Below are 20,896 nucleotides of genomic sequence, written 5' to 3'. Positions count from 1 at the left end.
ATGCACCTCCTCCTACTGGGGACCTGGCCCACAGCCCAGAAATGTGCCGACTTGGAGACTTGGAATCGAACCGGCGACCCTTTTGTTTGCAGGCCAGCACTCAAACCAGGGCAAATACACAACATAATTTTAGTGGAAACAATAATCTTCATTCATATCCTAACAACTAACTTGGCTCCAGAAAGGTAACGAAAATGTATTTGCAGCTCATTCTTTTACCCATATGTACAGTCATGCCTTTAAATTCATTTGGGGAAGGTGTTATAGGAAAACAATATGGCCAAAGTTGCAAGCCACATTCTTCAATTTACTTAATCAGAGAAAAAAATAACATGGCCTAACTAATTTTTCCTCTCTTGGTTTGAACTCAGAAGACGAGGAGGCAGTGTCCTTGCCCAGACTGGCTGGCATCCCAGTGGGGCTGCTTAAACCAAGGTTTTCCTAGACTATTCTTCCTCTTTTTTGGTCTCTACAATAATCTCTAACCACAGAAATGACTCTAGAAACATCATTTTCCTTAGGATAACTACCACAGTGATAGGAAATGAGAGCACATGGCTGACATCCAGTTAAAAAAAAATGGGAGGGGGGTACCTGAGGATTTTAATTTCTTCAGACTTTAACTTCATTGGGAATTCCATTTATTTGAATAATAACTAATGAACATAAAGAATAATGAACTTTAATATCTCCCTAAGTATCCAATAATGGCTTATACCAATTTGAGACTTCTTTTATACTGCTGACTGCTCATCTGGATTATCTACATTCTACCACTTGGACTCAACATATAATCTCTGGTGAACTATAAGGCTCCTTGTAATTGGTAATAATTTATGATGGGAAAGAGAACAGGGAATGCTAATTTTCAACTAATTTAAATCCAAGGAAAGAGGAGCCTAGGAGTTAAAATATCTGATGTACTATTCCTATACATATAAACCCTTCAGGGGACAAAGAGTAAACTGACCCCCACTGTCACAGAAGAATACACAATGGAGGAGTGCCTGGTATTGGAGTGTAGCTTTTGAATGACTTACTTTAAACAGCGCTCTCCTCACCCCAAAACAGCCACATCCCTGATTGACCAGATACTTAATGACAAAGCCCAATGGGAAAAGACAAGATAATGGGGAAGAGGCAAGAGGGAAAAGTGTCAGGAGGGTCGTCTCCTCTACTTTTTCTCTCTGACCAGGTCGTTAAAGACTGCAATTAATCAGATGTGCTCATACAGTGTCCCATTTGATTCTCTGCTTATTTAATCTAATTTTCTCTCAGGGCTTCAATTACTACCAACACAAAAAATTATTGTGTATGTTATCTTATTAATTATTCTATTATATGCTCTGATAATACTATATGTCTCTTATCCAACAAACTTACTACAGCTGAAAATTTACACATATTTGTATAAGCAATGTTAGTCTCTCCCACAATAGTACAAACTCCCTAAAGACAGGGTTCATATCTCTCTCTTTTTTTTTAAGATTTTATTTATTTATCTTTTAGAGGGGAAAGGAAGGAGAGAAATATCAATGTATGGTTGCCTCTCGTGAGTCCCCTGCTGGGAACCGGCCTGCAACCCAGGCATGTGCTCTGACTGGGAATCGAACCACGACTGTGTGGTTCACAGGCCCGCGCTCAATCCACTGAGCTACGCCAGCCAGGGCTTCAAATCTCTTTTTATTATTGCTCTCTTTCCAGAACTTGGCACAGTTCCTCAAAATAAATTAGTTGAATAAAAAAAGGGGGAGAAAAGGGAACACCATTCCCAAAATTTCATGTTTCCAAATGGAAATATGCACTTGTTCTAAAGAAACTCTCCTCCCAGGGACACATCTGACTGCTGGCATCAGGAAAGAGTAAGGTGGGTGCCTCCCATAATCCCACCCAGCTCTGTCCTCCGCTTTGATCTGCCTGCCAATGGAGGAAGTGGTCTCCAGTCTACTCTCACTCCCACTGTAAGTGATCCCTCACGAGGAAGACCCGCGGTCGTCCAAAAGTGACAAAAACTGGCTGACTTCAGAACAAACTCGGGGGGGGGGGGTCAGTATGATGCTGCATATCTAAGCCTAACTGATAATGGTAATATTTTTATCACCAACTGTCTGATTTTTATATTTACTTCTCAATTATTTACAAATGCAGGAAAGAAAGTTTCACTTAGAGCCTTCATTAAAAAAACATCACCAGTGCATATTCAAGCTACAAAATACATTACAACATGATTGCTGTACATCCTTGAACCCATCCAGGACAGAAAACTCCTACCTCTCAAACTAAAATCTGTTTCCTTCTATTTTTCTCTTTGGAGTCACAAAAAACAAATTTTCAATTTACTTCTTATAACAACCCTTTAAAATTATTTGTAGAAGTAACAGGCCATTTATTCATTCAACAAAGATTTACTGTGCAAATATGTGTTATACACTGTGGCTAGAACTCAAGAGACAATGTAAGTAAGACAGAAGCATCCCTGTCTTTATGGACTTACATTCTAGAGCAAAATATTAAAAAAGAGGCAGTATTATTTTATTCTGTTAAGGGCCATGGTGGAAGCTGACAAAGGACTGAGACAGTGAAAAGGAATGGGCATGGGAACCCACAGATAATGGGAGAGGAGGCGTCCAGGAAAGCCCCTCGAGGGAGCACCATTAAACTGAGACCTCCGAGATCCGACACTGAAAGAATATTCCACATAAAAGAAATGAGCCCTGGCTGCTGTAGCTCAGTGGATTGAGCAGGGGCCTGCGAACCAAAAGATTGCGGTTTGATTCCCAGTCAGGGCACATGCCTGGGTTGCAGGCCAGTTCTCAGCAGGGGATGCACCAGAAGCAACCATACATTGATATTTCTCTCCTTCCCTCCCCTTCTAAAGATAAATAAATAAAATTTTTTTAAAAAGAAAAACTTCACATTTTAAAAAAAAAAAGAAGAAACAGCACATGTAATGACCCTAAGGCAAGATAGCATTGAGTGTTTTAGGAACTGAAAGAAAACCATGTGGCCAGACTACAGAAGATAGTGTGAGATGAGGTTTAAGAGATGAACAGAACTAAGATAGGACGGGAAGTTTGGATTGTATTTAATGCTACACCAAAACTCTTCAAGTTAAATTGCCACATCTTTCTAATGTTTTTCATGATAACATTTTGCTTCTTTCATTACACTAATGATATTTTTCATGTAGTACAGTTAGTCTAACACACTTAAAATGCAGTGCTTAAAACTAACTCTCCAGAGTATGATCTCACCAGTGAAGAGTAGAGAGGTTCTACTTCATCCCTGATACTACGCTTTAATCAAAAGTCTCAGATTCAGTAAGCTCTTTCATGCCTGTTACATCACAACACTGACTAATATTGAGCTTGCTATACAGCTAAAACCCCAAGTCTTTAAGACCTGCTATTCAGACAGCCAAACCTTCTGCCTCAATCACGACAATGCCTCTCCTAAAATCTACTTAACCCCTTGGGTGGTAGCCTATTCACAACTTCTCACTTGAAGTTCAAGATCCAAACACTACCAATCGAGCCAGGCTTTCTTATGGTTAATGGTACTGATCAGCATACCTAGTGCCAGCCAGAAGTGATCAACACGATACAGGAGTAATATCATTCGAGAAAACACAGAGAACACAACATCAATGTCTTCCAACTTTTGGATCACTCCTAGCTTAAATAATCTAAATCTAGATATGATAAAGCAAGAGCATTTTTATATTTTCTATTATAAAGTGAGGACATTATTAATGAAGTTAACAATCATCCGTTCAGTTCCCCAATCTAAAAAATCTCAACTTCCTTCTTTTCACCTCCACATATCCAGTCACAAACTCCAACCCTAAACATTGTCTAACACTTCTGTCTTTCTTGTCATCCTCCTATTTCATGCCACTATAATCTCGTCTGAATGACCAGAACAACTTGCTAATGTAATTTACAAGCTCCTTCATGTTCTGGCCTTTTCCCAGCTCTTTGGTCTAATCTCTGCATTTGGTTCCCTCCCTTCCCACACTATGCAAACCTGTGATATTCAATTACTGTTCTGATATTACATCACGTTTTACATTCTTTCCTTTACCTAAAACATCTCTCCCTCTTAATATTTCCTTCCCTTTCATGCTAATGTTCACTCATTTGTCAGGTCTGAATTTAGATGTCACTTCCTCGGAAGGTATTCCCTGACTTCTACCCAATCTGCAGTCTGAATGAGGTACCCTTCCTCTCCTCCTGTGAGATCCCCAAGTACCTCGCATCTCTTCCATCTCAGGTCCTGAATTTTAATGCCCATTTAGTGGTCAGCATCCTTCACAAGGATGGAAACTCTCAGATATCCCGAATGTGCCTCTTTTGTTTACTACTAAGTATCAAGCAACTAGCACAGTGCTCCGAACATAACTGATACCCAAAATATATTTGATGACAGTGAAAGCAAGAGAGACTACGTGTATACAAAGGCACACAGATGAATAAATGTAAGATACAAGATTTCTGAAAAATGAGGAAGCCCTGTCTGCCATACTTATATAATTATAAAGGGCTTAAACTTAAGGGCCCAACTTAAAGTTTGCAACACTTCAAATAAAATTCAACGTGTAATAGAAACTATGTAATAAAAGGTAAATTTGGTAAATACATAGTCCATAAGTTATTGATAAATCATCACTCATTTAAATGTGTATAAAAATATTAGAGCATTCTTTTCTTTAAACAGTAATAAGGTGATAGGTAGCTGATACAAATTACTCTAGTGGCAAAATTTTACTCCATTATTCATCCAAAGCAGTCAAATCTCAGAAAAATAAAAAGTGCTTGTGCCCTGATACACACACAGGTTACTGATACCCAATGATAAATAAACATAGTTTGTGTTCGGAACAACGTTTCAATTTTAGTAAGCAGAAAATAATTTGATACTTACTCACACAATACCACGTATTTTTCAAGAGAGTCAATCAGTAGTTTGCTGTCTCCTTGATGAAAGTGCAGAGCGGGGAGAACGACGTCATCCTTTAGACAGAATACCAAATATGACCAGCCCATACCCTCTTTGCTTTGCTTGATTGATTTCAGGTCTGTCAAACTGAACAGGAATGACCATTTGCTTTTCCCATTTCTATGACTTGGAGTATCTTAAAAACAAGAAAGTGGGGCAAAAAAATTTTGTCACCTTTTTAAAAGGTACTGACAGTGATCTTCATGATTGCCTAATAGAAATCTGTTGACCCTAGGGTATGACTATTCCATTATCACTATGGCTTCCACCTGTATTAAAAATGGCATCATAGTTTTTAAAGGAATAATTTTTTAAATGACCCTACTGCACACAAATTTGAAAGGTTATCCATATTTAAATATAAGCTTTGCCCAAAATGAACACAGTTTTGAAAGCAGGCTGGCTGGTTTGAAATTATAGCACCACCACCTTATAAACTAAATGATCAGAGTAAATAACTGAACTTTTCTGAGCCTCCATTTCTTCATCTGTAAGATGGAGATAATTATAGTTACCTCCCAATGTTATTCTAAGAATTAAGACATACATTACTTGTCAACTAACTAGGTACAGTGCAAAATATACAGTAAATACTCAAAAAATGTTCATCTTTTCCACTCTCCCCAAATACCAATGGTATGATGCTCTTGGAAGTCATTTCAAACAAAAAGCAAAAACAAAACCTTTATTTCCCGTTCTTCCTCTCACAATTACTTCTACTACATTACACTGAAAGTGGGTAAGTATACCAGCAAAAAAGTTACATTGGAGTAAACTATTTTTTTAAACCCCAAAGAACAGTGGGGAATTACAAGTGAAAAGATCACTAAGCTGTGAATGCTTCAAAGAAAATGAGTACATTAAATCTTCCTGCTAAATCAATCTTTCAGCAAATTAAGACCTCAGTTCAAACCAAACTATAGTTATGTAAAAATAAAGCATTTTCTGAGTTTGTGGGCTGTTTACAGAAGTTTTAAACCCTAGAGGTGTGAACAATACCATAATTGATAACAAGCAACTTAAAAAAGACTACCTATTTAAATAAAAATTTAAAGAATAATGAGATGTTGTTTCTCTCATTGACACATATAATTAATTTCTAATCTATTTATAATTTCTAATCATTTTATTTTAATATTTTAACTTAGACATAAGCATGTCATATCTCTGAAACTTTAAAAAACTTTTCTCTAATGTTATTTCCTAAGAAGTGCCATACTATTCTGCTATTCAAGATCTTCATTAATTCTGTCCCAGACTATCAGTTCTACAAAGATTAACTGCACAGGTAATATATGCTTCTAGAACTTGACCAAAGCATAGGTCAATTGGTATTAACTTGCATGTATATCACCTCCTTACACAGTGAGGAACACTATAGTTGCATCACCACCAAAAGGCCTTTTAAACTGACACGAAGTAATCTATAACCTACAGAAATCTCTACCTGTAAGGAATACAGGTATCATCACTATTTCGTGGACACTCTAGCAAGTATCCTTTCAAAGGAACCCCAGAGAGGCTAAAGCAACACACCAGTTCAAACGGTGAACTCACATGTAAGGCTGGAACTAGGTTAAGTGCCATGTTCCCACTTGGCTAATACACATTACATTTTACTGGAATTTATATACAGCTTATAACACTACTACAAGCTAAAATCAAAATGAGAACAATTCTACAATTCCAATGTCCTCATGAATCATTTAAGTGTGAATATACTTGGACTACCTAGAAAGGATACATATTACTATGTGATCTGCAAAGACCAAAAATATTTTCATAGCAAAAGAGCAATGAATAATTAGATATAAACAATCCTTTGTATAAAACTCTTAAATTATGCAAAAAGTGTTTAACCCAAATTAATGTAACAAAATCATGTGGAGAATATTAAATAATAAATGCAGGGTATATGAATCATCAGGAGTGAGTTTGTACATTTTCAAAAGCAAAAATTTTACACAGATTTTCCCTCATTAATGAGAGTGACACATTACATATTAAATAAAAAAGAAAATGCTTCACACATTTCCTTGCTTAAAGTGCTGATAAATGATGAGAGAAATGTTTCAAGTCAATTCTAGACAATCCTTTAATAGAATATAAGCTTCATGAGAACAGGAACTTTATCTTGTTCACAACTTTATCTCTAGGTGCTAGAAGACTGACTACATGCAATCAGTACTCAAAATGCTTAGAATAAATAAATAATCTAATATCAAGGCAACATGACAGTAACTTTCAATCTAATCTATCACTAATAGCTAACCAGAAACAGAAATGGTTAGAAAGAAAAACTAACAGAAACCAAGAGTTAGCTAAAAGTTTCTTCTTTATCCTTTTAGAAAGGTAAACAAAACTAGTTCTAATGAACTATGTTACCAAATACATGTGAAAAACATCTCCAACACACTAAATTAACATCAATGACATGACATAAAGAAATCTAGATTCGTGTTTATGGAATCCCAGCAGCCTGTTGTTTTGGGAATATGTATTTTCAAAACATTTGATCTGGTACATAAAAACAAAGACTTAGCAGTAGAAACTCTTAAGAAATATAAAGTTAAATAAGTCCTTAATAGTCAATTTTTTAAAGGTTTATCCCAAGTTTTCTTTGTGAATCACCAAAAAGAGTTAAAAAAAAGTAAAGATTATAATTAATGAGAAATTTATTTGAAAAAATGCTATTTAAAAATATGGAAATGTTTCATAATGGCATCTTGTGAATTACAATTTACTTCTTAATTGCCACTGTTTCCAAGAAATGATACAGTTCAAAACACAACTATTATATATGAGAATTATTCCCCAGGCCATGTATAAAAATAAAATCTACTTAGTAACAATGCTGCATAAATGTAGCAAAACATATTCCAATAAATTCTGGCCAGCCTTTTTGATAAACATGGATGAATTCCTATATTCAGACCACAATCATCAAAGAGTTAAAATATATTTTTCATTATAAAATACAAACAAATCAGTAGGAAAAAACATTTTGACTCTATACAATTGTTTAATGTTTTTGAAAGAGCTCAATCACCAATAACCTGGCTACATCACAAAGGGCTAGCTAGATAGATCATACTTGGGGTAGTACATGTGTTCTACCAGGCTGCTAGCTTGGCCTTTTCTTATTGTTGTTGTTGTATACATGCAGATAATTACCTCACAGCAAGTGCAAATTTAAATATACATAGAGGAGGAGAGTCACTGAACTTGTATATAGGGGAGATTGCAATGAGCTCTGAAGATCCCACTAAACACTGAAATTAGAACAGATGGTTTAGTGGTATACACCATCTCCCCCTTGTGCTTCAGAATAAAATAACATTATTTTTTATTCTACCAGATTAAGAAAAAAGCACATGAGAGAAAGCAGAAGCAATTTTCTAAAGTGTTTCTATTTTCTGCCATTAATAACTACAAAACAGAAAAAGTTTTTGAAAGCCTTTTTTCATGAAGTCACAACCAACAAAACAACAAAAAGAGATGAAAAGAGAATATAACTAAAAAATATGAGAGTTATATGTATCAACCAAAAGCATCCTTTTTTTCTGACTGAGGAATCTGAAAGAACTGTTTTGCACTTTTGTTTACAGTATATTGCATCAAATCAGTTTAAGATTTCAAAAGATTTAATTCATACCTCCACTGGTATGTGGTTTCTTTTTAAATGAAACTGTATTAACCATGTCCCACTCTGCTTCATAACTGTTCACATGTTCCGGTCCTCGATGAGCTCTTTCTTTTGGGGCCTGGGTCCATTCTACAACTGAACTGGAGTCCTAAAATAATTACAACACATACAATATTTAGGAACTAAAAGTAGAATTTAATTTTAATCAGTAACATTTTCTCAGCATTTATATAAATTAAGTTTGTATATTGTGGCAGGTATCACCAGTGGAAACATGAAACACTATTTCCTACCATTTTCGCCCTTTCCCACCTTTACCAAAAACATACGAAAAGCTTACCCAGATTCCTTGCAGTTAGGGTTGCCAATGCTATATGAGTAGAAGTCAACTGCAGAACTTCTGGAAATGCTTTTGCTTTCCTAATGAAATTCTCATCCCTTTCCCCCTTTTCACTGCTTCCAATGCAGCTGTGTTGCTTAAAAATATAGCTGCCATCTTCTAACCATGAGGAACAAAGCAAGAGAACCACAGCAAATAGCTCTAAGTCTTCAGACTTCTGGTTGAGGAAAATAGCTAATGGGGGTATTTATGAAACCACAGGTTGCATATTTCCCTCAGTCAAAATTAGCTAAAAGCTATAAAAAATGTATCCACGTGTATAGTTCTACAGAATTTTTCATTTAAAAAAAGGATACAACCAAAAGTCTAAAATGCAATGTTAACAATTTCACTAAATCAAAAAGTTTAACTTCTATACACCAAAAGCTACCACACATACGTAAAAGAGAAGAATGGGTAAAAATATTTCCAAAATATATAGTAGATGACATAAAAACACCCAGAATACAAAAACAACTCCTACCAATTTATTTAGAAAACAAATAGAATTTATTTATTTAGAAATATCAAAAGAAAAATAAGCAAATAGTATGAACAAGTAAGTCAAAAAAGAAATATGAAGTAACTAATATACAGGAAAATGTCCAATTTCCTAAACAATAAAAGAAAAGCAAGTTAAGATGAATTTCCATTCTTTTGCCCTATTCAATTAAAAAACAAAAATACAAAAGACAGTGTGAGGAATGCTACCCCACACTGTGATGACAGTACTTACTCCCAAAAGGCAATTCACATAAACATGAAAATTCAAAATAGGCAAGTGTTTTACCACAGTAATTCTTTTCTCATCATCTACCCCACAGAAATACTAAAATGCAAACATGTGTACAAAGATACAAATATAAGAATTTTCATTACAGCACTGTTTGTAAAAGTGAAAAAAAAACTAGAAATTTTTAATATCCATCAATAAAGAAATGAGTAAATAAACTAGGGGGTTATCTGTGAAATACTAAGCAGTAGTTTAAGGACTGATGTTAATATTTATATATGTTCAATAAATAACAGTAAATAAAAGTGTTGTCACAATGTGTACAATATAACAATTGCATGTATATATGTAATTAGAAGCACAGAGAACTAAAGATAAATGGATAGAGAGGAAAACTGATAAATTCTCAAAAGTCAATACACTAAAAAACAGGGACAGATAAAGGACAGGGTTCTAATGAAGCAGAACTACTTCAACTTTCTATTATTTGAATTTTTATAAGAATGCATTCATGTAATCCTAGCATTGATCTTTTCTTTTTAAAGAGCAGAAAAAAACTGTAGGAACAAGAAGATAGTATAAAGGCACAGGAAAAAATAATAAGAATACATAGATAAAGACTGAAAAATTGGGGTGGGTGGGACTGAATGAATGAAAATATAAAGTGTAGTGTTTCCTCTTCCAGGTCCTTAATAGGGAAGCCCACCACATATCTGCCCAATTTTAAAAATGCCACCGTTACCAGTGTCACTACCAACCCTACCATCACTAGTAGAGAAAGTTAAGAAGCATCTACAGAACCCCACCTCACACAAAGGTTTGGATTAGCTTATCAGGTCCTTTCGGAAATCAGGATAAAGGTCAAGCTAAAAACAGAACTACTAACAAAAGTCCAGAAGGATAGAGGTTTACTCATTGGTAAAAGTAACACAGACTATTTCTGAATTAGGAGAAACTAAGCACACTCAGTAAAGAGATAATACTCTAAAAACAAGAGAATTGAAATTCCATCTATAAAATGAGTTGGCAAGACACGTAGTTGGCAAGACTCCAAGCTCTCTTTCCCTACTCAACTCTCAGAACACTGGAATCCAGGCTAACCCTTCCCAGGCAGGAATTTGCAAATTGTTCTGTGAAAAATCACTAGCCTAAAAGAAAGACCTAGATGTCAATACCAAGGATCCTCAAGAAAAGAACCTATCCAGGTCCCCTTGAGTCCTTACTATTACCAAGCTTACCCATACCTAGAGAGAGTATAGTCACTTTTCTGGGCATGCTGTTAAATATGAGTCCTATAAAGATCACCGAACATCAAAGGCAAATGTCGACCCAAAAGACAGTGTCCAAATGAAACAATGGAAAAGAAGGCAGTCAACCAGAGGAAGTTGACTATCTAAAGAAATAAAAGCATCTGAAAAACTATCCTTAAACTCCTTAGAAATAAGGAGGGACATTACGTCAACTAAGAACAGGATGCTGTTTTTAAAAGGGGTAGGGAGGGACACACAACACAATGTCTTAGAAATTAAAACTCTAACAAAAACAAAAAAGGCAATAAAAGATTTAGACCATGAACTTGGAGAAATTTCCTAAAAAATACTACACACACATACACATAGACAAAGAACTATAAAACAGAAAAGAAAGAAAGAATTTTTTAAAAGACAGGACCAGCCCTGGCTAGTGTGGGTCAGTGGATTGAGCACCAGCCTGAGAACCAAAGGATCACTAGTTCAATTCCCCATCAGGGCAACATGCCTGGGTTGTGGGCCAGGTGCCTGGTTGGGGGTATGTGAGAGGTAACCAATGAGATGTTTTTCTCCCTTTCTTCCCCATCCCTTCCCCTCTCTCTAAAAATAAATAAATAAAATCTTTTTAAAAAATTATAGGACTAGTCCAGAAGGTCTAAAGAATTCCATTAAGAAAATGGAGAAGAAATCATCACTGAAATAACTCAAAAACATGTCCATATTAAAGGGGTCCATAAACTACCCAGCACAAAAGATTAAAAAACTACAAAGGCACATTACCAGAACATATAAAACATTAGAAATAAAGGCCAATTCTAAAAGATTTTTAAAAGAAAATACATACAAAGGATTAGGAATTAGAATGTATTAAACCTAATACCAATCAAATCGAATAAACAAGCCAGGAATGATAACTTTCAAAAACAGGTTGGAAAACTTATCTTCAAACTGTAATTCTATACCAGCCATGAATCCAGTTCAGAATAAGAATAGAAAAGTTTACAAAAAGGAGACTTCTCATTAAGATGGAGGTGTAGGTAAACACAACTCACTTCCTCCCAAAACAACAGCAAAAATTACAACTAAACTATAAAGCAAGTTATCACCCAGAATCACCAGGAAAGGGAGCTATAGAAAAGTCCAACAACCAAGGAATCAAAGAGGTCACATTTATTAGACAGGTAGAAGGGGCAGACACATGGAGAAGCGGAATGGGAGGCCCAACAACCACAGTGGAGGATAAAAACTGGGACAGGTATCACTAAAGCAAGGGATCCCAGCCCCACACCAGGTCCCCTGGTCCACGGACCCAGTGCCAGGAATCTAAGTCTCCATAACTCTGGCTGTAAAAACCAATGGGAGGTAGGTGGTCGAAGAAACTGCAAAATTATCAGGCATCTCCTCTTAAAAGTCCACAACCAACTTATGACTTACTCGGACTCACTTCCTCTGGGCTCCAGCAGTGGGGCAGCAGCTTCAAGATAACCAATGGCATATGGTAAGAAACTGAAGTGCCTGGCATCAGAGCAAGAGTGAGAGGACAGGTCCCTCCCGGACAGAACACCAGAGGCCAGGCAGTGATCATCCTCGTCTGAGTCTTCCTCCACACAGAGCCACAGAGTGAGAACACCATAACTGAGGCTCCATCAATGAAGTTCACAAAGGTTACCCTGCCCATGCAATTAACTAAGGTTCCATCCGCCGTGCCTAATGCATGTACTTCTCCATATTAGGGCACACTACCAAGATAGAGAGTCAAAGCAACTCTATCAAATACATAGAAACAAACAGATGGAGACTGCCAAAAGGAGAGGACAAAGAAATATGGACAAAATGAAAAAAAAACAGAACAAAACTCCAGAAATAGAACTAAACAAAATGGAGATAAGCAATGTTTCAGATGAAGAGTTCAAAATACTGGTGTTTAGAATGCTCAACCAACTCAATGGGTACTTCAACAGCATAAAAATTACCCAGCCAGAAACAAAGGTTACACTAAGTAAAATAAAGAAAAACTTACAAGCAATCAACAGTAGAGTGGGTAACGCCAAGAATCAAATCAGTGAGTTGGAACAAAAGAAAAAAATTCAGTTAGAACAGCAACAAGAAAAAAGAATCCCCACCCCCCCAAAAAAGACAGACTGAGTAACATCTGAGACAACTTCAAACATACCAACATTCGAATCACAGGTGTACCAAATGAGAAGATAAAGAACAAGAAACTGAAAACTTGTTGGAAAAAATAATGAAAGCAAACTTCCATAATTTGGTGAGGGAAATAGAATATAAGCCCAGGAAGCACAGAGTCCCAAGCAAGATGAACACAAAGAGGACCACACCAAGATATATCATAATTAAAATACCACAGGTTAAAGATAAAGAGAGAATCTTAACAGCAGCAAGAGAAAAACAGATAGTTAACTACAAAGGAGTTCCCATAAGACTGTCAGCTGATTTCTCAAAAGAAACTCTGCAGGCAAGAAGGGGCTGCCAACAGTATTCAAAGTCATGAAAGGCAAGCACCTACAAGCTAGATTACTCTACCCAGCAAAGCTATCATTTAGAAGGGAAGGGCAGCTAAAGTGCTTTACAGATAAGGTAAAGCTAAAGGAGTTCATCACCAAGCCCTTATTATATGAAATGTTAAAGGGACTTACCTAAGAAAAAGAAGATTAAAAACTATAAACAGTAAAATGACAACAAACTCACAACTATCAACATCTGAACCTAAAAATAAAACTAAGCAAACAACTAGAACAGGAACAGAATCACAGAAATGGAGACAACATGGAAGGTTATCAGCAGGCAGGGAGAGGGGAGAGAATGGGGGAAAAGGTACAGGGAACAAGAAGCATAAATGGTAGGTACAAAATAGACAGGGGGAGGTTAAGAATAGTATAGGAGATGGAGAAGCCAAAGAACTTATATGCATGACCCATGGATATGAACTAAGTTGGGGGACTGCTGGTAGGTGGGGGTGCAGTGCAGGGCAGAAAAGGGATAAAGGGGAAAAAAATGGGACAACTATAATTGTATAATCAATAAAATACACTTAAAGAAAAAAGAAAAAGATCAAAACAAACATTAAAATACAAAAATTCACAACTATCAACAACTGAACCTAAAAAAAAAATTGAGCAAACAAGTGGAACAAAAACAGAATCACAGATATGGAGATCAGTTGGAGGGATACCAGTTGGGAGGGAGAAGAGGGAGAAGGGGGGAAAGGTGCAAGGATTAAAAAATACAAATTGGGCCCTGGCTGGTGTAGCTCAGTGGATTGAGCGCAGGCCTGAGAACCAAAGGATCATGGCTCGATTCCCAGTCAGGGCACATGCCTGGGTTGAGGGGCCAGTTCCCAGCAGGGGACGCAAGAAAAGCAACCTTACACTGATATTTCTCTCCCTCTCCCCTTCCCTTCCCTTCTAGAGATAAATAAAATCTTAAAAAAAAAAATAGAAGTACAAATTTGTATGCACAGAATAGGCAAGAGGAGAAATGGAGTACCCAAAGATCTTATATGCATGACCCATGGACAAGAACTAAGGGCAGGACTGCCGTAGGGAATGAAGGGTTTTGGGAGGAGGGGGGCAAAGGAGAAAAAATTGGGACCACTGTAACAGCATAATCAATAAAATATATTTTTAAAAAAGAAAAGTCTGTAAGAACTGTATTTGCTTACATATACCTTTTTTCTCAAGAAGCACTAGAACTGCACCAAAACAAGGGAGTAATCCAAAATAGGTAGATAACAGTATAGAATATAGAAAACGGGGATTAAAATATGGGAAATAGGAAAACAGAATTCCCAGGATAATTGCTGCACAAGAAACAAAAGAGCAACCAGTTCAGAGTAAAGCTAGTAAGACTCTGGTAAAAAAAAAAAAAGTCTCTATGAAAATGAAATTGGAAGATCATCTATATGATTAAATACTTTGAGAAGAAATGTGGACAGCAGAACCAGAATTTCAAGATGAAGGTGAATTAGAGATAAGATAAAGCTAAATCAACCTCCCATAGTGAGAAGTCAACATATGATACAAATGTTATAACACCAATAACCATAAAACCCAATGATTCCACTCCCAGGTTTTCCAGAGAAAACACATGTCCACACAAAAATTGTACATGACTGTTCATAGCAGCATTATTTTTATTAGCCTAAAAGTAAACACAACCCAAATGTCTATCAAGTGATAAATAAAATGTGGTACATCCATAAATGCTACATTATTCAGAAGGGAAAAAATAACAAAATACCAATAGATACTACAACATGGATGAAACTTGAAACATGCTAAATGAAAGAAGCCAGTCACAATACCACATTTTTATGATTCCATATAGATGAAATGTCTACAATGTGGTTGCCAGGGGCTGAAAGAAGAATGGATTGGGGAGTAACCAATAAAAGGTAGTTTATTTTTCAGGGATGATGAAAATGCGCTAAAATTAGATATTGGTGATAGTTGCACAAACCTATAAATATACTACAACCACTGAATTATAGACCTTAAAAGAGTTTCATGGTATGTGAATTATACCCCAATAAAGCTGTTTTTTTTTTTTTTCTTCAATGACATAAGGTTACCAGTAGACAGTCTTTCAGGAGTGTCAGGGAGTCTCACCCATTGTCCAAGACAGTAGCATGCAGAGGTTTCTTACACTGAGTGCTTGGAAAGCTAAAATATCAATGGAGAGGGTCTGAGCATGAAAAGCAAGTGAGAGAATAGGAAAAAGCCCTCCCCTCCCTGCTGGTACCACAATGTGGGAGAAGGCAGGAATATGCACCATAGAAGTCAAAATGGTGCTGGACCAAAGAGGCCTGTAAGTCTACCCTGGGGAGAGAGAGGATTGGTTAGGAGGTGGACCCACCCAATGCACAGGAAAGCTTGGTAAGCTCACTGGTCATTTTGAGAAAGCACTTGGTCTATACCACACCCAAGCTAATATAATTCCAGGAAGTAAGTTCTCTCTGGTTTATGCACACAGTGCACTGGCCTTTCTCGCCACGGGCCATGTAGCCCATGGAATACAGGAGGGAATCTTTCTCTTGCTCTTGTCTCCCTGGAGATGCACAGACCAGTTCATTCACACGTCCTCTCACCCAAGAGCATAAAACCAGGCAGCACTAACAGCTGCATGGCCCAAGGCCGAACAGGCTCCTCACGCAAGAAGCAGCCTGAAATGGCAATAGCCAGAAACAACCTAAGCTAACTATATGGGGACTACAACCACTTAACAGCCACCTATGGGCTCCAAAGAACTGTACTTTAAATTGGAGCAGGAACTCTGGACACTGGCTTTTGCATTGCTCTTGCTGAGGCGATGGGCTTTAAGAGAGGAGTCCACCAACTTCCAGGATCGTGTAGCACCTGAATAAAACCTCTTTCTTTTCACACCAACATCTGCCTCACAAGTGTGGATTTTGTGGTGACAGGCACCTGAATCTCCATTTTTTTGTTCAGTTACAATAACTTCAATCATATATCTTTTTTTTCTTAAATACCTTTCCAGCATAGAGAATACTAGAAGAATCTAACGCGTCATCCAATGGTCTCCAATCCACTATCACTTCAGCATCCTAGAGAAAAAAAATTATGAACTATATTTACTATTCAGCAATAGCTAAAATTCTTAGTCACCTATTTTTAATTCCCTGTACAAAAAATGAAATTTTAACCTCTTAATATTAGTACTTTAAATATGCAATATCATATGTAAACTATAACTAGACAACAAATGTTACATAAATTTTAAAATTCTGCTTACATTTTATCATAAAAAATTACTGCAACTTTTATATAACAAGTATTCCTTGCTATTTTACTGACTTACCTGAAAGTATATTTCTAACATTATTTGTTAAATTTATAACCACTGTTAAATTACATAATTTTATCTTACACATGAAATTCAAACTTACTGATAATGCCCCAAAGATGAGACACTACCATGAACAATTATTAAATAAAATCATTTACTGGAAACATACCTTTTCTAAAACACGTAATATTCCTGAAATCAAGCTGTCTTGATCACTGGTCTTTCCACAAGAGGAGTGAATATAGACCCCTTCCTGTTCATATATAATCTGGAAGAGTAAAAATAAGATGAATCACACCATTTTTATTCAATACTATTTCAACATCAATTAAAAAATATTAAGGGATGTTTTCCTATAATGCCTGAACCAAGTTTCTGATTATTTCATGTATCAATATATTACTATAAAAATAGCACTCAGACTTAAAACCACTTCAAACAAAGATAGACTGGATGTTTACTTTCTAGTTTTGGTTTTGTGATTATCACAATTTTAACCTACTCCATAAACAAAGATATAAGGCTAATGGCTGTGTCTTAATAAGCAAATTTTACTTAAATATATTTTTAACAAATATTAAGCAAAATATTGAACTCAAATGGAAAACACATTTGAAAATATTCAAGAATAAGAGCAAATGAAATACAGTCAGAAATCAATACTTCTAACTATTCCCATCGTAGCACTTTTAAAAAAGATTTTAATTTATTTATTTTTAGAGAGAGGGGAAGGGAAGAGAGAAGAAGAAAGAGAGAGAAAGAAACACTGATAGAAGAAAGAGAAACACTGACCAACTATCTCTCATATGCACCCTGATTAGGGACCAACCGCAAAAGCCAGGCATGTGCCCTGACTGGAAATCGAAAAAGTGACCTTTCACTTTGCAGAACAGTGCCCAACCAACTGAGCCACAGCAGTCAGGGTTATAATAGCACATTTTTTACTGTAAGATCATTCTGATGTGTTTTTTGTGGCACAATGGCATGTAAATTCAGGGAATAATATGAGAATTTCAAATAGTAATTTTGAGGATTTCTAGGAATGAGTAGATTAACTAGTTCAAGATTACAAATACTGAGTGCTTTATATGTAAAAGGAAGTAAAAGGCCACAGGCATACAAATATGATTAAAACATGGTCCCAAAGTAAAGCCTTATCTTCTATAGCAGCAATTTTCAGTTGGTGGTCCATAAAAATTGTCTAAACATGCAATACCTGAGTCAAGGGCACTGACCACTTTTCCCTTATATGATCAAATTTAAAAAATGAATGACAACAGCCAGCACAACAATAGCCATCTGGTGTGAATGAACCAAAACTATGTCTATTTTTTGGTCAGATCAGAAAAAGTATAACATTTTTTGTACATCTTATAAATTTTAGCTATTAGTTTACATGTGCCGTGAGATTAAAAAAAGGCTGAAAATTGATGTTCTATAGAATAATGTTATAAATTAACATTATATTCCTAGGATCCCTTTAAACCATTAAAATCTTTTTCATTATGAAAATAAGTAAAAGAGAAGTAAAATAGTCACTTCCAGACCTAAGAACTTTTGACATAAGTAAGTTTGGGATACAGTGTACTTACTATTTATATAGACTTTTTATTAATATAACCATATCACTATTCAGAATAGCATGAGGATCAACAATGCAAGACAAGCACCATCAGAATCCATCACCATCTCCAACTCACTGAAGAATATAAATTGGCTGTACTCTCTCCTCTTTCTACCTAACATTCATGGAACATTTATGCACTAGGGCCTCCATAAATTACAGCTTAATCTTTACAACAACCCAGGGCCATAAATTCTATAACTGTTTTCCTACTACATCATTAGGGTAGGAGCCCATATGTGTAAATGAAAAAAAACTGAACTTCCAGTTAGGATGGCAGTGAAGGTAAACACAGCTTGCTTCCTCACACAACCACATCAAAATTACAACTACACTATAGAACAGGGGTGTCAAACTAATTTTCATCAGGGGCCACATCAGCTCTCAGAACCGTCAGAAATCAAGATGAATGACAGTTCTACAACTACGGAATTAAAGAAGAAACCACATGGAGCCTGGTAGGAAGGATGGATATAAAACAGACTGGTCCTATAGCTACATGTGGCAGATAAAAATCGGGAGGGATATCTCATGTGAAGAGTCCCAGCCACACACTAGGCCCTCCAGGCAAGGGTTCCAGTGCCAGGAAGAAAAGTATCCATACCTTCTGGCTGTAAAAATATCAGAGCAGATTAAGGCTGTGGAAGACTGAAACTTCCAGAGTCCCAGACAGTTCCTCTTCAAGGGCCTGAGCCCAACTTACTGGTACTCACTCGCTCTGAGCTGCAGTGTGGGAGTAGCAGATTGAAAGGCAACAGACATATGGGGAGGCACAGAACTGTATGGCACCAAAGCAAGAGATAGGGCACAGCTTTCTTCTAGATAGAAGAGTTGGAAGAAGCCATTGCTCCTTTTCTGAGCATTCCTGGCACAAAACCACAGTGCGGCAGGTGGGTACCATACGGAGATTCCATCAACCTGGCTCACACTGTTTACCCCACCCTGGTGATTCCCTGAGGTCCTGTCCCACCCAATTTTAGGGCCCACTCATGCTGTTTCCAGTGGCTTTTCAATATGAATGGCTTTTTTTTGGCCTATATTTCGTATTTTCTTAAATTCTCTCAAACAAGCAGTATCCGGCTTCAGCAAGCCCATACCTCTCACTAAGATGCCCCCAGGCCCAGCACCAGCAGCAGCTGGCCTTGGTTAACAGCTTGGCCTCGTTTGGGCACAAGCCCAACAAAAGTAGCAGTCACTGGCTGCTACTTAATCACTTTGTAGATTATGCTGTGTGACAATGGACAGAACACAGGCAGTGGCTGATCTTGGATCAGCCAATGGCAAACAAGGCTCAACAACCACAAAAAGGTGTACACAGCCCAAACGGTGGGTACGCCCTGAGTACCCAGCTTGAGTAACAGAGGAGGCTTGTGCCACTGGACCCCACAGAACACCTACTACACTAGAACACTGCATCAAGGCCAGCTGACACAGTAGCTCTACTTAATACATAGAAACAAACACAGGGAGGCTGACAAAAATGAGCAAACTTTAAGAAATATGTCCCAAATGAAAAAACAGAACACATCTCTAGAAAAAGAACTAAACAAAATGGAAACAAGGAATCTATTACATACCGAGTTCAAAACACAGATTATAAAAATGCTTAGGGCCCTGGCTGGTGTATCTCAGTGGATTGAAAGGGTCGCCAGTTTGATTCCCAATCAGGGCACATGCCTGGGTTGCATGCCTGAGTATGGGGTATGCAAGAGGCAACCACACACTGATGTTTCTCCCCTCTCTTTCTCCCCTTTCCCCACTTTCTAAAAGTAAATAAATAAAGTCTTTAAAAAAATGCTTAGGAACTTAGTGAGAACCTCAACAGCATAAAAAAGATCCAGTCAGAAACAAAGGATACACTAATTGAAATAAAGAACAATTTGCAGGGAATCAACAGTACAGTGGATGAAGCCAAGAATCAACCTGCAATTTGGGACATAAGGAAACAAAATACAACCAATCAGAATAGCAAGATGACAAAAAAAATTTTTTTAATGAGGGTAATATAGCCTCTAGGACAACTTAAAGCATTCCAACATTTGCATCATAGGGGAAGAAGCAGAGTCAGAGAGTAAGAAATCAGAAACCTATTGCAAAAATAATAATGAGAAACTTTCCTAACTTGGTAAAGGAAATACACATACACATCCAAGAAGATCTCATCTGATCTCAAAAGCTAAGCAGGTTTGGGCCTGGTTAGTATCTGTATGGGAGACAAGTCCAAGAAGTGCAGAGTCCCAAACAAGATGAGCGCACAGAGACCCACACCAACACAAGTCATAATTAAAATGCAGAAGTTTAAAGACAAAGAGAGAATCTTAAAGCTGCAAGAGAAAAGCAGTTAGTTACTTAGAAGGGAGCACCCATAACACTGTCAGCTGATTTTTCAACAGAAACCTTACAGGCTAGAAGGGATTCACAAGAAATATTCAAAGTGATG

The 20,896-nt window shown here is 36.9% G+C and overlaps 1 protein-coding gene across 2 annotated transcripts in view; it reads right to left on the bottom strand.

The window, feature by feature from the left end:
• The window catches only part of TBC1D15 (TBC1 domain family member 15), a 76,047-nt gene that overhangs the window by 41,058 nt on the left and 14,093 nt on the right, over positions 1-20,896 (bottom strand). For both annotated transcript variants that reach the window (XM_037161169.2, XM_037161170.2), the window contains exons 2-5: positions 17,002-17,100; positions 16,516-16,590; positions 8,654-8,792; positions 4,924-5,134 (exon numbers count right to left, since the gene is read on the bottom strand). In XM_037161169.2, coding sequence (XP_037017064.1) covers positions 4,924-5,134; positions 8,654-8,792; positions 16,516-16,590; positions 17,002-17,100 — 524 coding nt within the window. The remainder of the gene's footprint in view (positions 1-4,923; positions 5,135-8,653; positions 8,793-16,515; positions 16,591-17,001; positions 17,101-20,896) is intronic.

The sequence above is a fragment of the Artibeus jamaicensis genome, unplaced genomic scaffold (assembly GCF_021234435.1).
Source record: "Artibeus jamaicensis isolate MK-2021 breed Jamaican fruit bat unplaced genomic scaffold, CSHL_Jam_final contig_233, whole genome shotgun sequence".
Lineage (NCBI taxonomy): Eukaryota > Metazoa > Chordata > Mammalia > Chiroptera > Phyllostomidae > Artibeus > Artibeus jamaicensis.
Note: the sequence above shows the minus strand (reverse complement) of the source record. Positions and strands in the feature narration are given on the sequence as shown.